The 17,545-nt window shown below is 42.3% G+C and overlaps 2 protein-coding genes across 5 annotated transcripts in view; both read right to left on the reverse strand.

The window, feature by feature from the left end:
- Positions 1–1,412: 1,412 nt before the first annotated feature.
- Positions 1,413–17,545, reverse strand: part of Lpcat2 (lysophosphatidylcholine acyltransferase 2) — a 64,347-nt gene continuing 48,214 nt past the window's right edge. For 2 of the 4 annotated variants that reach the window (XM_017601162.3, XM_039097419.2), the window contains exons 12-14: positions 11,227–11,325; positions 6,899–7,034; positions 1,413–3,187 (exon numbers count right to left, since the gene is read on the reverse strand). In XM_017601162.3, coding sequence (XP_017456651.1) covers positions 3,003–3,187; positions 6,899–7,034; positions 11,227–11,325 — 420 coding nt within the window. In that variant the 3' untranslated portion in view covers positions 1,413–3,002. Of the gene's footprint in view, positions 3,188–6,898; positions 7,035–11,226; positions 11,326–11,569; positions 11,704–17,545 lie in introns of those variants that run through there. The other 2 variants (NM_001271344.1, XM_039097421.2) reach the window with 2 other exon arrangements.
- Positions 17,368–17,545, reverse strand: part of Capns2 (calpain, small subunit 2) — a 943-nt gene continuing 765 nt past the window's right edge. Inside the window, exon 1 of the mRNA NM_001109380.1 lies at positions 17,368–17,545. This exon is cut by the window's right edge and continues 765 nt beyond it. Coding sequence (NP_001102850.1) covers positions 17,518–17,545 — 28 coding nt within the window. The 3' untranslated portion in view covers positions 17,368–17,517.

Here is a 17,545-nt window from a genome sequence, read left to right on the forward strand (position 1 = left end):
AATAAAAAAAGACATACCCAATTTAATAAAGATGGGGGAAAAAAAGAAACATTTATTCTCACTGAGGACTTTAATCGCATCAGAGAGGGTAGGGTGGAAACCACTGCATTTAATTGTTACTTTGAGGACGAAAGGATATTTAGCCGAAAAGTGATGAAATGGATCGACTATTCAAATATTAGTATCAATTAATTGAGAGGGATAGAAGTAAGAGAGATTGTGTCTATGCTTTCCTACCTCTTCCCTTTTCCCTGAGGGCACAGGTTCATTTATAATAACTTCTGTTAGTTCATTACACAAAACAGCCAGCAGGGTATGGTGGTGCAGAGGACACAGCCTGCTAGACAGACACCTGAAAGTCACACAGGGAGGTGATGGTTGCACAGCAACAAGAGGAAGGTCGGCTGGGATGGAGTAGAGAGCTACCTCGACCAAGTCTTCCTCTGACCTCCTCCGCATGGGGTGGTCAAGGCAGGTCTGCCGCCCACCTCCCAGATAAATAAATTAATGTCGATTTTGGTCTTTGGATTTTTTTTTTTTGAAACAGGGTTTCCCTGTGTAGCCCTGGATATTCTGGTACTTGCTTTGTAGTCCAGGGTGGGCTGGAAGTCAGAGATCTACCTACCTCTGCCTCAGGAGTGCTGGAAGTAAAGGGGTGTGCCGCCATATCTAGCTGCAAGTGCAACATATCCATTAGAGCTGTCCCTGCTGACGAGCACAGTCAGAAGAGGAAAGCTGACCACACGCAATGCACACACTTCAGTCTCTAAGTACTTAATCCCCCATTATCTCCCAACAGAACCATTTTGATTGAAATGTGTTTGGTTTATCGAGTGTTTTAAGAAATGATATTTCTAATTTCCCTTCTACAAACTAGGACATATGTCCACAGTGGAACTTAACTTCTTATAGTAACCCGTCAGTGGAGAAAAGCCTCTCTAAAAGAGATTGCTGTCGGGGCAGGAAAGTCCAACCCTGCCCTGCGGGAAATGGCCAAGCATACAAACAGTCAAGTTGAGCTCAAGAATAACTTCATGGGGCTAGAGAGACGGCTCAGTGGGTAAGAGCACTGGCTGTTCTAGCACAGGCTCCAGGTCTGGTCTCAGCACCCACACAACGATAAGCAACCATTTTTAACTCCAGGGGATCCTCTCTGGCCTTCATGGGCACAGCGCACACGTGATGCACAGACTCACACACAGGCAAAATGGCCACACGACATAACATAAAAATAAATAAATCTAAACACCAGTAACGATCATTACTTTGGGTGACGAGTGTTTTAGTAGAGCAAAAAAACTAAGATCAATGAAAAATGATGAATATATTCATAATTATGTAAACCCATACTCAAACTGTGTGTGTGTTTCATATATATATGAAATACTGAAATACTGACAGAAAACCAGAACTTTGTCATTGTTAAGCATCACACTGCAAATTTATTCATTGATGAAATCATAAAATACAAATACCATACCAACCAAAGTAGAAGTATAAAAAGAAGGAAATTATGGGATCCTTATTTGAGAGCCTCGTAGAAAGCCTCTAATTCCTAAAGCTACTCTCTGAGGATTAGCAGACTACCGTGTGGGCTTTCTGTGCTCACCCGAGCACACGCGTTCATTGCACAGAGCAGACACCAGTGTAAACATTACTTAGCCTAAGTAATCGAGCAATTGCTTCAGCTCACCTAACACCTTTTAAAATTGCTTTCGGATGTATGAGAAACAAATAATCACATAGACTTCAGGATAAAACTGTGGCACTCGACGATCCAGGTGTGTATTTAGAACAGGCCCGCTTCAAGTGTGAACGTAGTTTAAAACCACAGCTTTTGATCCAATACAGTCTCCCACACTTTCAGGGGACTCCCGAGCCTCAAAACTGACTTGAAAAACGCTAGCTACAGTTGAGCGTCTAGTTGACTCTGAAACCTAGCCAGAGCAAAGAATTTGGTACCAAAGGAACCAATTATTTCTGTGCATTCTTTTAATAAATTGGTTCTTTATTCAAAGCCTCAAATGTAAGTGACAGCAAGAGTATGTAGACATGGGTCCCAAGGAAAATGTCATTTGAAGAAATTTTTGCTTAGCTTAGGTGGTATTCCTGCCTGGGGGGTAGACACACATTAACCAAGTAAGCTTTCGGATTCCTTGGCTCTTGGCGACATGTTGGAAGCTTCTGTTTTCCATGTGGTTATTTCTGACAAACTCTAACATTGGAGAGGGAAAATTAACAGGACAAACTCTCTCTTGGACTGCCTGGTAATATTTGGCCATTATGTAAAAAGGAAAAAAAAAACCTGATTTGTTTATTGGGAAAGTGCTATCTTCAGAACCGGCCAACTTAAATTCAATTCAGCTCTGTAGCAAACAATACCTTTTCTCATTAGGCAGTCACCGTTCCCCTCAATAAGGCAATTCCCAGCCTGTGGTCCACTGCAATCATCTTTAAAACATGGTCCCTTCCACTCCGAGGGTGTGAAAGGATCCACTGTCCTCCCCATGCATTTTAAAGAGACCTGCTACCCAGATGCAAGTCAAGGGGAGTATGCACTCAGGAAACTGAAATACAAAATTCTGCAGGGCCTTCCAGATTCCTATCCTTGCTTCCAGAAAGGGAAGGGATTAGAGAAAACACACATTATTACATGGGACATGGCTGAAAGTTGTCTGTACTGCTAAACACAGGGTGTCGATTAATGTGGACTAGCACAGAGAAAGACCAATGGATTTATTATGAAAATTAAACTGAAAAATTCATTAAAAATATACAGCACTTATCATCAGTCAACGCAACCAGTAGAGCACAAGGTAAAACGAAAGGAACTTTCTGGATGTAGGCAGGTTAATAAAAAACGTTTTAGGAAGAAAATATGTCATTTTAGTAAAAAAAAAAAAAAAGAGCTTTCTATTTTGAGCAACATTCGTGGATAAGCACATTCACAGTGTTGTTGACGAACCTTTCCCGTATCACCATCCGTCACTGGGAACACTAGTTCAGTCAACCTTTTTGCCTGAGGTACCCTCCTCATGGCTCTCGGGGCTCACTTTATTACTAGCAACAGAGGGAGCTGTCTGGACGTCTTCTGGCAGTGAAAACACATGGCATGTCTGGAGGTCTAAATATGTTGTAAATATCTTGGCATATTCTGGGTGCTTCAGAGCAAAACTTTTGAATTCCTCTAGAAGAGAGAAAAAAGATCAACAAATTTGGTTTTTGTTTGTTTGTTTGTTTGTTTTGGCATGACAGAACTTCACAAAGTACCTTAGTCATGTCACCATTGCAGAACCCTGTTACGCAACTCAAAACCCTGCCCATGGGAATACAGACAGTTCAGCTGCTCTGGAAGAGTCTTTCCGACATTTAGTCAAGTTGAAGATACCTATTCCCCCCCCCCCCCGTCTTTATTAGTTTGGGTATTTCTTATTTACATTTCAATTGTTATTCCCCTTCCCAGTTTCCAGGCCAACATCTCCCTAGCCCCTCCCCCTCCCCTTCTTTATGGGTGTTCCCCTCCCCATCCTCCCCCCATTACCGCCCTCCCCCAATCACGTTCACTCGGGGTTCAGCCTTGGCAGGACCCAGGGCTTCCCCTTACACTGGTACCCTTACTAGGCTATTCATTGCTACCTATGAGGTCAGAGTCCAGGGTCAGTCCATGTATAGTCTTTGGGTAGTGGCTTAGTCCCTGGAAGCTCTGGTTCTTGGCATTGTTGTTCATAAGGGGTCTCGAGCCCCTTCAAGCGAAGATACCTATTTTTAATGGCTTACTAATTCTACTCAGAGGTGCAAGCCGGTAGAAACTGAAACTTGTACCTGGGAGACAGGTAGGAAAAATGTTCACAGCACAGCAATGCCACTCATAATAGAGGGGGAAAGAAAACAGTTCAGAAGCTGTGAATACAACTGTGGCACATGCGTGGAGCACAAGGAACTCAATGCCGGTGAATGAGCGATGTGGGTGAGTCTGAGACAATGTGGCGGAGTGGAAAAGGGCCAGGTACAAAGGGACACAGATTCTAAGAGCTCATTTCGAGATACACACTTTTGTGGCAAAATGATGATGTAAAAAGCAAGGCGGAGACTCCGTTCTGAGTAGGGAAGAGGCTGTGGCCATGAAGGGCCCTGAGGGAGTCCTGGGAGCTCTGGAAAAGTGCCTTGCGTCTTTTGAATGGTAACCACACAGGTGTTTCCTTCATAACATTTGCCCTCTATTTCATTTTCTATGGTTTTTTTTATTGTTGTTGTTGTTGTTTGTTTGTTTTGTTTTGTTATTGTAAATCTGTCATCCAGGACTATCTGTGCTAGATTCCAATGGAATTCTTACTCTTAACTCTTAGGTAGAAAGATGCAGTCTTGACAAACTGAGCCCAATTTATAATCAATAATGTCTAGAAAGTACATTTAATAATCACATTCCAAGAGCCCTGAGTCCTGGCTCTTTTACATATCAATGTTGTAGTTTTGGGAGCTGAGATAAAAATATAGGATTTATCAATGAAGATTTCAATCTCAAATGTCCAATGAGCTTGAGTTTCCAAAATACAGGACTGTCCTTAGTTTTAAAGCTTCTTTCTCATTTTCAGTCTATTTCAGTGATGAGAAGAACATAAATGACTTCTAAGACAGACCTGGGAGGACGAGGGGTGACTTACTAAAACGAAGCAATACTTTTAAGACTTGGGCTTTGTTCAAAGGATTGAGGACCTTGGTGGATATGAGTGACACTAATATGCATGCGTATTACATGCGTGTCAGGCATGGTGGTGCATGCCTTTAACGCCAGCACTTGGGAGACATAAGCAGGTACATCTCAGTGGGTTCTAAGCTTCCTAGGGCTACACTGTAAGACTCTGTCTTAAAACAAACACTATCTCAGTTTTTAGAAGCGCTGGGAAGTAACTATAAGTAGAATTAATTGGGCCATTGATTTGACAACAGAAAACCAAGAATGCTAACAATTTAAACAATCGTGTTCTTACCCCATGTCAACATTTATTTTTAAAAATACTTAAATACCTCAATTTTTAATTTAGACTTACATACATTAGAGGAGGGGGGAGCTTCTAGGTATTCTGAAAGGGAAAAGGTTGAACTGAAAAAACCAGAAGGCTAGCCACTGGTTCTGGCTACCAGATCAGCATATTGCCTATGTCCCAGTGGATAGTCCAACATCCATGTGCTTATGTGCACCACTAATTAGACTCAGTGAGAGGAAGTAACATTGGAAAGAAGATGTACTGAGAGGACCTGGAAGGAGTTAGAGAAGGAACATGAGAGTTGAGTATGATCAACGACTATATATGGGGCTAGAGAGATGGCTCAGTGGTTAAGAGTGCTCGTCCTTACAGAGGACCTGGGTTTGACTCCCAGCACCCACACGGCAGCTCACAATCGTCCTTAAGGCCAGTACCAAGAGATCCACTGCCCTCCTCTGACTTCCGTGAGAAACCTGATATGCACATGGTGCACCAATTTCCACACAAGTAAAAAACTCATACACATATATAAATCTAAACGAACACACAAACAAAATAATGTAGCCTAATTCTCTAAAGATGATTTAAGCTGGCAAAGGATGGCCACCATTATTTTCCAATGAAACACATCATCAGAATCTGGTAGTCTGGGGGCTACAGAGATGTCTCAGTGGTTCCCAAGACTCACATGACAACCATCTATAACACCAGTTCCAGGGGACCTGATGCCCTCTTCTGGCCTCCGTGGGCTCCTGCATGTATGGGATGCACATAACCTCACACATTAAACTCACATATTTTATAAACAAATATAGAAATAATTAAGTTTTAAAAGCCATTGGTATTTAGAGTAATAGAGTGTTACAGGAGCAAATGAAAAAATTTAGTTCACATGAGTTTTTGAAGACTTCTTTAAAAAAATGAACTCAATACATTCATGGCCCTCTGTACATACCGATGACATGGGCAGCCAAAGTAGCAGTAACTAAACACAGAGTAAAGGGAATATTTGATCTGCGTCTCCCATCCCACGGGCATCCAAAGGCTTGGAGCTCTGTGGACACTGTCAGGGCAGTACAATTAGGCAGTCGGAGAACCCTTCAGCCAGAGGGGAAGCTTGTGGGAGATAAGACAGCCTGCCATCCAGCACCACATCAAAGCAAACAGGAAACAATCACTTAGGCCTCTCTGCACAGTGATGTGTTTTAAAGACTACCCTGGAAAAGAAAGTGATTCACCACCCCTGTTTTGATATACGGTCTTGAGCCATCAGGATGAAAGAGAAGTTAATGCTTAGGTCTGTATCTAAACCATAGGATGGAGGGAAAGGATGTAGGAGAAGCTAATGTATGGGTCTGTATCTAAACCATAGGCCACTTTTTGTGATGGTCACCTCCTCATGAGGAATTGCTACAGGATGAAGAAGACAAAAGCTGTCCACATTCACATAAACCACCTATTAAATATCAGCAAACGGCCTCTATTCCCATCAGAGCCTTGGTCCATAGCCCTCCACCACCGCAGCTGACTAGCTCACACAGGGCAGCCTAAGTCACACTCAAGGGAGATATAAAAGGATCTGAGGTGCAGTCAATAGGGCAGGTTCTACAGCCAGACTCTTAGAAGTTGAATCTGGTCCTGATGATCTTCAGGTAGACAGTCTTGAGAAAATTACTTAAATCCCCTGTTCTTTACCAAACACAGACGTGAAAACAGGAAACGATTGTAGAAGTTTTTATACACAAAACATAAAAGAGTATCTAGCATGTCGATAATTAGCACCATGACAATGTTACCATCAGTGCCGTCATTGCTATTACCAAAGGTTAGCCCAGGGAAAACTCACCCATCTGGTTCTCAAATCATAGCCTAGATGCTCTCTTAGTAAAGGGGCCTTGGGGTCGCCTACTCACCGTAGGAAACAGAGTCCCCTTGGGCAATTTCTCTGAAGAGCCCAGAAACATTAAGGTCAGGCACTCCGAGAGAAGCCTGCAGAATGGTGCAAAACTCTTCCTCCGTGATGTAGCCGTCCTCATCAACATCAAAGAGCTGCAAAGGGAAAGGCACACAGGGATAGAGCCCTGAAGCACATGGTACTGAACTGTACTGGAAAGTAAAGTCTTTAATAGTGGAAACAGTTATTGTATGATATAGAACTATGTATGTATGCAACATAACATATATACATGATTTGTATATAACACTTACACACATATGGAGAGGGAGGGGTGTTCTTTGCCACTTTTATAATATTTAGACACTTACAGCAGTTTGGCCTTGGAAAGAGACTGAACTAGAATAGGGGCGGTGCCAACAGTGCATACTAAAAGACATGGGAGACCTGGAGGGACACGATGAATCATACTCAGATAAGTCTACAAAGGCCTTTCAGAGAAGCTCTCATGACAGTTGGCTCTCCTGGCGTAAAGAGAGATCCCCACAAGATAAAAGGAATGGCAGGTGAGTCCCTGGGGCTTATGTTGGAGACGTAAGAACCAGGTTTTGGTGGGTGCATATGCCCCACCTAATCCTGGAAAGGGGAGGGGTGTGATCACATGTATTATGAAGTAGAGTGTGTAGGACGGGGTGGAGGCAGGAGACTACTAAGGCTACAGGCCAGGAAACTAACCAAGTCTGGAGTGAACAGGTCGAGCAGGAAGGGTAGAGTTTGTAAGCGGGATTTGCAGAAAGCGTTGGTAGCAATGGGAGGGAGCCAAAGAGCTGATGCTTTCCAGTTAGGTAGCGGTGGAAAACAGCTATAAGAATTACTGCCAGATGAGACCAAGAGTTGGATCTAGAAAATTAAATTTGAGTTAGAAGTGCCAAAAGTAAGAAATAAAAATCAGATACGAGCTCAAGAGACTGACGAGGCTCCAGGTAGAGATCCAGGAAAGAACTGAAGGCATGTGTGCGTACAGCCTATCTGGTGAGAAGAACAGAGTACAAGCACAGCCCTGAACAGCCACCACTGAGATGTGTGGGCCGAAAGAAGCAAGACCTAGAAGCAGTCAGATGAATGCATGTCTTCAAAAGCTAACAGGAGGTTTTAAGAACAGAAGACAGCGAGACTTGACAGTGATAACAGGCACCAGACTACAGAGTCATAGAAAAACCAAGAAGAACAAAATAGTTGATAGATTTGATAATTAGGAACGAGAAGCTTTCGAGAACCAAAAGGGAGCAGGTAACAAGACAGACAAAGCAACAGCAAGACAGACAAGTGACACGAGCATCACTAAGAGCTTACAGAATCAAGGGTGAGAGGCAGTGAACCAATTTAGGCATGAAAGGTGGTTATTATATTTATAGGTAGAAAAAGGGCCATGGACTGGGGAGGTAAGAAGTCGGGCAGCGTCAGAGGGATAAAGATGGATAATGAATAATCAAAATCCTGTCTGCCTATTAAGAACTTTAAATTAGAACTCATTCTCAGAACTCATTAATGAGAACTGATCAACGGCATTCATCTCCCTCTTCACCTATTAATCCTTAATGCTCCCAATAGTACTGTGGCCAATGGGTGCCACTGTCAGCTAGACGTGTGGCAGCTGAAGCCCGGTGAAGGTAAGCGGTTCTGCCCCAGGCCACACAGCCTGCAAGGGGCAGAGCTGGCTTTCAAAAGCTGGTGGTCAGTACCAAAAAGCCCAGAGGTTGAAATCTCTACTTTAGATCAAACCTTATATCAGAGACAGAGAAAAACCTAGTGTTGGGAAGGTCTGAGAATCATGGGAGGAGGTATAAATGAATACTGAAAGTTAGTGAGTGAAAAAATCTGTAGTTCAAAGTTGGGATTTGTTACCCCAAGATTCCGGGAAAACAGGCTTCTGGCCTGTTTCCTGGGTTAAGCTTTTAACTGGAGGGTGGGGTGTGAAGGTGTAGACCACAGGATCCTTATGTATCTTGGACTTCAAACAGTAATGGCCAGGACTTGGTAGCATTGGCTCTAACTCTCCTGCAGCCATCCAGCCTTTAATGAGTCTCTTCACGCTACCTCAACAGTCTAACGGCTTGGCACAGTTGCTTGTCTCACTTCCCTGTTCTTTCTCTTCACAAGGTCCATCCTGCACCTTCCTTCTTCTATACTGACTCTTGGCCACAGCTACCTTAGATCCTTCTTGATTTCCTTCCCGTACTAAGAACCTCCAATCATCTCTGCAGCTAATTCACAGATCTCTGATAAATCCCAGCCTGGACTCTGGTAGAAAGCTTGACAGCCAGCTTCCTTAGGGGAATGATAATTTCTCATCTATGGTAAAAAAACACCATAGGACCCCTAATGAAACAACCCTGCACCTCCTATTAAGCCTGTGGCCCAAAACCTTTCAGACCACCCTGGATGTAAAATATGAAGTGTTCATTCACTTAAACTATAGGGCTTAAGAAAGCGTACAGGACTGTTCCTATAGCCAGGACCTCTGGTCTGGTCTGGTTGAGTGGCTTCTGCATGGCTTCATCCCTGGCCCATAACAACTAACAATTTTGTCAGTCAGCCAGAGTTGATCCCCTTGCTTGCAACTAAAACCCTCTTCGATTCTACCTGTATAGTTCGACATAAAGAGGAAATAAAAGATAGGAAGTTAGCTGTAATGTGGCATACCACAGAGAAGGATGAGGTAGGATTCTATGTACTATCAAAGCACATTACCAACTGAAAAGGAAAAAGGAAACATTAAAATATTCCCAAAACATAAAACAAATTTAAAAGGAAGCTTAAAATAACCAGTGTGAGCTTGGCCTAGTGGTCCCAACGCTCGAGGGACTGAGATAGAAGTACTCCAAGTTTCAGCCAGCCTGGGCTGCAGAGTGAGATCTTTTCTTGGTTAAAAAATATAGATAAATGAATAATTAGATCGATGAATAAAAGTCAATGTGCAGCATGACCCCTGCCATAGGAAAAAATGGGCTAATTTTAGATGTAAGTTTTCCTTTCTTTCCTGCTCCATCTTCAAACCAAGGTCTGAGCTGGTCAAGATTTCATGACTTCTTTAAAAACAGTAATTACAGTGATTAAGGTCCAACTTTTCCATTGGTCTTTCATTGGCAAACCAAGGGTGACCATTTGCTCAGCTAAACATGTAATTACACACATGATCCCAAAACAGAAACAGAGATGTCTGGATTGGAATAAGTTAGCATTCTGTGTCATTTTAGATTTTTTTGGTGAATCAGTCTAAAAGCTGAAGGTTTGAAACTTTGGGGAAGTGTCCGGCCCATGCATTATGTCCATCTTCTGAGCTCCAACCAGCGGGATTCTCTATGTCCTGTTTCTCTCAGTTTAAAGCACACACATGCTAGCACACATGGAGTCCCAAAGGGCCATCTCTTGTGCCTTAAACCATGAAAAAGGAGTCTTGACCCCAGAGTTTTTCTTGACCGTAGAGGCAGAGAAAGGCTTGTTGGAGCCACAGTGTGATCTCTGTCTTTGAGAAAGCCAGGGAGAGAGGAAGACGAGATGGGAGAGAAGGCTTTCATGATACATGGAAGCAGGAGCTTTCGCTGTACAATCAATGAATTGGGAAGACCAGTTGGGAGATAACCCCACAGACTTAGAACTCAAAGGAAAGGCCACAAGGAAATGCTGGCAGATGAAGCATGTCCCCTGTCAAGAAGACGTGTGCACTTTGGCATACAGTGTGTATGAGTGGCATGTGCCGTCTGCATCTTCACAGTATGCATTTTCCTCAAACTTTCCGAGGGATGAGAGAGATTTTTTTTTTAACCTCCTAATTTGGATCCCTGCAGTGAAAAAATGTTGAATACTACAGCAAGATTGGCAGGATAGAAACGTGGGACCTGTACGATGATGTTAGCCTGATGTCACCAGGCAAAATAAACTCCAGCACCAAAATGTCACTTAAACCGTCTGACAGATGCAAAAATCAGGACAGATCAGAACTTTCTAGATGAATTAGGATAAGGGGCAAGGAGTGGTATTCATTTATAAATCTTACTCCAGGGCTTTAAAAAAAGGGCCTGAAAAGAAATAACATTAATTTGTTAAATCGCCCGTTCTTCGGTCTTGCCATTCGGACCTCAGCTGCTTCCATTTTTGCTTAAATGGATGCTTGTGTTTCCTTTATTCTCAGTAGCAATTCACTTAATTGCATTACCCTTCCAAACATGTCACAGCAGATCTATAAACTCAGGGGACAGATTCACTGATTTTTTTCCGAATAATGGAGTTAGAGTCAACACATATTTGCAGGGCCCATGGAGATGCGGTCAGTGGGCTTGGCAGTACCTTAAATGCCACCTGGATGATGTCTTCTGTGTTGGCAGGGTTGCACAAGACAGCCAAGCCGATCACGTACTCCCGGAAGTCAATACTGCCGTCGTTATTCTGTGAGAAGAAAGCAACCGGTTACTTAGTGTTAATCGCACCAAAGAGGCCAAGTACCAGCATGCTGTGTAGCACGGGTGGGAGCATCATGCACTGGGCCCCTGTGAAGAGAAGTGACCTGAGAAGGACCGCAAGGGAAAGGCTACCCACTCCCCATTTCGAGAGGCAGGACATGTTACATCCAATAATAACCATAAATACTTACCACTGAGGCCATGTCAAGTGACCCACTGACACTCAGTGTGGATTCCTAAGTTCAGAATGGCTTTGATGAGAACCCTTCAGGAAGGTAGGGACTAGGGCTTTAAATAAAGCATTGGGTCCATGGTGAAAATGGTCCTGCCAAGATGGCCAGCATCAGAGGATTCCCAAAAGGTCCTGGAAGGTTAATAAACAAAAAACCCACAGAAAATGAAAGTGAAAGGAAAAGAGGGAAACCGAGGCAGTGATCAAGCTGCGTTATTTTGTTCTTTCTGGCTTAATGTGAATAAACCGTGAGCACCTGTGGCATACCAAACAACCCCTCGAGAATTTCTGGTCCCAGAATTCTATACTTTGAACCCAATGAAAACCAAACATAATTAGCATGATACAATTCAGAAGGGGTATTGTGATGACAACAGAGAACGAAGGGTAGATGGTCCTACCCCAAGCTGATCTACACATTAGGTATCAAGACAACGAGTGCTTGAGATAAAGAGGAAGTAAAGAGCTAGGCTTGATGGTGCCCACTTTAATGCCAGTACTCAGGAGGCAGAGGCAAGTGCAACTCTGTGATTTTGAGGCCGGCCTGGTCTACAGATCGAGTTCTGGACCAGCCTTGCTACAAAGTGAAATCCTGTCTCAAATCAAGAAGAAAAGGGAGGAGGATGTAAAAGTAACTCTGTTCTCCTGCTCTAATTGTTGTCTCGGAGGTTCACTGCCACCGGGTCTGCTAACCCAGGCCTAATCCTGGAAGCTTTGAGCCTCCATACAATCTTATTGAGGCTTAGAATGTTATTAGCCTCTGAGACATACTAACGAGAAAGCTCACCCTTTCTAGTTCTATCTGAACTCTGTTGGCTGCTTTAACTCGGCTGTTAATACCACCCCCAAACTCCTCTCCAAGCTGACTGATTCAATTTGGCTTCTTTCTAGGCCTCCAGTGGACTGCTAACTCTGGCAATTTGTTCTAACCTTCTGGCCCTGGCTCATTCTGTCTTCACCTGTGTCTAGCTTGTTTTTTCTTTGCAACCTGTCTGTACAGATCTCCCAGTAAAACAGTCTCCTTCTTTTTCTGAGCAGCTCTCTTTTAAATAGCCTCTCTTTTTCTCTCTGTTCTCATGAGAAATCAGCATGTCCTACTCTGTCAAGTCTTTTCTCTGATTCTTCACTTTGTCTGAAGGCATTACTTTCAAACATATAGCTTCTTTCTACAAACTAACTTTACCTCCATTGTTTGGGATCAAAGGGATGTACTGAAGGTGTGTGCTAAGGCTGAACCACACCATAACTAGAAACAGGTTTTTCCGGTAAACAAGACAATCTCAGGGTTCACAGTCTGATCAAATATCCTGCAACAGGAGGAGAGGTAGGTCAGAACATGAGTAAGGACTCAAGGAAGAGAGAACAGACACAGAGGAAACAGGGAAATGGGATGGAGAAGGGGGAAGAAGGTTGAAGAGGAAGAGAAGGTATTTAAGCACCATGAGGAGGATCCCAGAGTGGGAACCATTTTGGCAATACAACCTCAAGTGGTGAATCTCCTGATAAACAGGGACAAGGCCAGAGCGATCCTTAATCTCATAGATTAACAAGGGACACTTGGCATGGACATGCATGCAGTCTTTAACGACACACAATCAGCAGATGCACTTAAAAGGGGGAGCCTATAAAAGCCCCCGAAACGTTGGGTGATTCTTTGTGAGCACATTTTTTAAGGGAGAATTTCAGTTGTTTCTTGATAGCCAAGCCCTCAAAAGGTCAAATCACTTTCCTTATAATATTTCATCTTACTGCAGGGTAGAAACTAAAAGGAATAATAAACTTAATTTCCCCTTCCCAGCAGAAAAAGCAGAAACATGTACTTTCGAGATTTCCCCCAAGTATTAGTGTTTATTTCTAAGACAAAACCGAAAGTCATCCAGCCTCTCTATTTGTCCAGAAACAATCTTGAGGACAACTATTTTTAAAAGCGTCAACTTTATGGCTGCGTAAGCGATACCTGGCTGGAGGCAGCTAGTTTAAGTGTCTAACTGGTACCTTGTGACACCAGGTAGTCACTGCCACAGCGAACGTCTGTATGTCACCACCACAGGAGCATCACAGAACACAGCGTTTTAAGGAGTGCAACGCGCCTTTGCGCGTCCACAGTTAGTTCTTTACGTACAGTGTACAGAGATTTTAATGAGTCTCAGACTCTGAGGAGCTTCTTGAATGACAGCAGAGTGGCTCTACATAGATAAGGTTCTTACGCAACTGACGCTCACTGACCAATACAGGAAACGTAGATGATCAATCCTCACTACACCATCAACCCTAGGTGGAACCCAGGTGAAGCGCCGCAGAAATGTGGCAGATCTTTCCTACAACCATGAGTCGTGGAACAAGGCAATACGCTGGAGCTGACATTCTTATTAGTCTATGATGGCTAAGCACCCTTCGGTGCGCCTGTTTATTTTTTTATTGGTATAATTACATCAGGGCAAACTCTTGAGTCACATGAAAAAGGATGTGTAATTTTTCTTTCTAGTAATATGGAGGAGGAAAAAATCAAGATGGAAATCACTTGGAGAGATTATTTTGATTAATATACTACTGAGGCTCTTAATCCATGATAATAAAATTAAGAACTGGAAGAAATTGTAGAAACTACTAATGAAGCCCACACATGCATTTCATTTCGAGTTAATAAAACCCACTGTTTCTATAACGACAATTAAATTTAAGTAGCTTGACCAGCAGTCATTCAAATCTAACTAAGAGCTTGGTAAAGTATACTTTTAAATGGACAAAAGTTATGTAACTTGTATATGTTATATATAACATATATAATAATTTATACAACATATAATAATACATGTATATATAAAACATATTTTTAATTTTTATATATTGAATTTAATTTGTGACTTATATTGTTCCATAAATCTATGTTGGTTTTCTTTAAACTTCCCCAGGAAGAATTATAAATTTAATAGCACCTAGCCTTAAAATTTACTTCAGAGCTACATTTAAGTGAAGAAATAAACCTTTTAATGGAAGGTTCTAGTCATTTCTCCACATCCTTTGCCAAGCAGAGCTGAGGAATAGTCCAGACTTGGCACCAAGGAGTCACATGGAGGCCTTGCAGAAAGAATTGTGGCCAAGCTTCAATGAGCTCCAGCTGTGGACTTCTTCCTTTTCCTGGAGGTCAGCAGGATCGAACAGGCAGAGTACGGGAGGAGTCTCGGTGAGTCCAGTCACCCAGCACCTTTTACTTGCTTCCAGGAAAGTCTAAGTAAGTCATTCTTAGATCAGCTGTTTAAAATCTCAGGAGGGGCCTACAGAGACCAGTGTAGTTAAGAGCTCTTATTGCTGACTACCCAGGTTCAACTTCCAGTACACAAAGGGCAGCTCATAACTGTCTATAACTCCAGTCCAAGGGGATTGAATGCTCTATTCTGGCCTCTGCAGGCATGGTACACACATGGCACATAGACCTAAACACAGGCAAAACATTCATACACGTCAAGATAAAATCTTAGGAGGACTAAATGGCTGGATTCTCAGGTATTGGTTCTTCTGGGCTGTTTCAGAACTTAACTTATTTAATTTTTTTTCATTTAGAATCAGATTTTTTAAATAAGGTTTTCAATCTTGCAACATTTAAGGATACAGTTTTGAATACGTTCTACAAGGATTAATTGCCAAGAATTTTTTCCCTTTGTTGTATTATAATTGATAACATCTCTGTGAATGAGAGATAACCAATGTTCTCAGAGTAACATACAAAACATTGCCATAAGAGATAATCCACTTGTCTGTAATAAGATACCATCTATCATGACACACTATACTCCTGAGAACATAATTATTAAGACATTCTATGTCTCAGTTATCAAAACAGTCAGGAAGTGTTCCAATTACTTGGCTATTCTGACCACCTTTTAAAGAATACTACCAATGTTCTTATAATTAAATTATCTCAGTACACCTGATAGTATGTATCAAATAGTAATTTATGACAATTTTCAAGACCAGCTCACATTCAGTACAGGTTTACTATGTACATGAAACTTTAAAATACTAAAAAGTATTTGTAAAGTGACATTGGAGACACCATACAAATTATGAATTATTTTTGGAAGTTTCTCACTCTCAGATACACAGCACACATTTTCTTTCTACACTTGTATAGGTTATAGAATTTAGTGGATACAATCAAGGTACATTTATTTTCAACGTTACACACAGTTTTGGAATATAGATATATAGGCCGTATCATTTACATGCTCTCCCTTTTCTTGGTTTACTACTTTGATGGTTTAATGTTAGACACTCGCTGATAATGGGGTGAATAAATCAAAAGCCTTCTTCACAGGCTATCCCTAGTTTACCATGTAGAAATGGATACTTTTTGTGTGGGGGTTATAGGAGTTGAGATGGGGTCTCATGTAACCAAGGCTGGCCTAAAGATCACTAACTACATAGCCAAGGCTTGACTCCAGCTCCTGAACAACGCCTTTGTTTTAAGTGGAAAGATCACAGACATGTGCTTCTGTGCCCACCAACATGGTATATCTATATCCATATCCATATCCATATATCCACATATATATTAAAGTTGCAGATTAATACTTTCTCTATCCTTGAAAGCATGGCTTTAAATGTTAAATATTTAATGAAAGCTAAGAAACTCGGTCACTGTCCTAACTGTTGGGTGTATATAGTAACCAAAGATTTGTCTACCTGGGACAATATAGAGTCAGGACTGAATTTTCTAGTACCCACACTGGTGATTGGGGTTCTTTAGATAAATTACCTACAACTGTGGAGGACAGCAGATGCACGTGTTGGAGGAGATTCACGAAAATAGGTTAATCACTCACAGGTTCTCACTATCCCTATTCTTGCCTCTCTCCGACAGTGACAGTCCTAACTCTCTGGATTCCCCCAGCTCAGGCTGGGACAGATTTGGAGAACACTGGCAGACAACCATAATCTAAAGGCTTAGGGCTGTCAGCTTGGCAGCTCATTAGCATGACCCTGAGGGGCTTAAGGATGTCTGATGAGCCTCACTTCATCTGGGGCGGAGACACTCACTGCTAAAGGATTCTCCCCACAATGCTAAACGTCAGCCAGGGCCTCAAACCTCGGCAATAAAAGTCAGCAATATCTTCTGCTTCCTATTCCACTTCATTGACTGCTAATGACCTGTTCTGTCTTTTTTTTTTTTCTCTGCCTGCTGTTTCCAAAGATAAGCAAAAGAATTTTCCTTACTCTGAGGTCGGGCAAGACAGGACAAGAGCTGGGTGTGCCTGAAGTAAACATTGGAGGGATCATTTTTGATTCATTAAAGTGGCCAAAGATGCTAAATAAGATACCTTTGTATTCCTCAATCCCTTGCCTCTTCACAGACACACCGAGACAAAAGCGCTCTGTTCGTCTTACTAGAAAACAGAAGAAGGGCTCTAGACTCTCAGGCAGGTACGTCATATTTTTTTTCTTTTTTATAAAATGACACCCGGACGTAAAATTGCTCACGTTCATATTTTTGATCCATTTCCATACAGTAAAGCAAGTTCTCCGGAAAATGCACCTCTTCATAACATGGCATTGAATGGGAAACCATCAGTAGGAAAGACTTCCCTTCTCAGCCTCTGAAGGGCAAAATAGCCTACCTTCTGATGCTTTCCTGACTTGCTCCATGATTGTACGTAATGCTAACCCATCCACCAATACGGAATAACCTTTCAAAGCAACCCGACACCTGCCCATCGTATATACATGGCTCTATACGTCCTCGCTCCACAAACTGATCTACAAACCACTCAAAACACTTTTTGTCCAAAGCTAGTTTTAATTAATCAGTGAAGGGTAGACTACAATCAGGAATATAATATGCAGCATTATAAAAGAGCCCACCAGGGTCAGATAAGAGCTGTGGTGCATATGACAAGGCTTTCTGCAGCCCTGTCCTCCAGGGAGAGTCTCTACCTCTCTGTCTCCATTTCAGGAATACATGGTCAGCTGCAGCCAT

This window comes from Rattus norvegicus, chromosome 19 (assembly GCF_036323735.1).
Source record: "Rattus norvegicus strain BN/NHsdMcwi chromosome 19, GRCr8, whole genome shotgun sequence".
In the NCBI taxonomy this organism is placed as follows: Eukaryota; Metazoa; Chordata; class Mammalia; order Rodentia; family Muridae; genus Rattus; species Rattus norvegicus.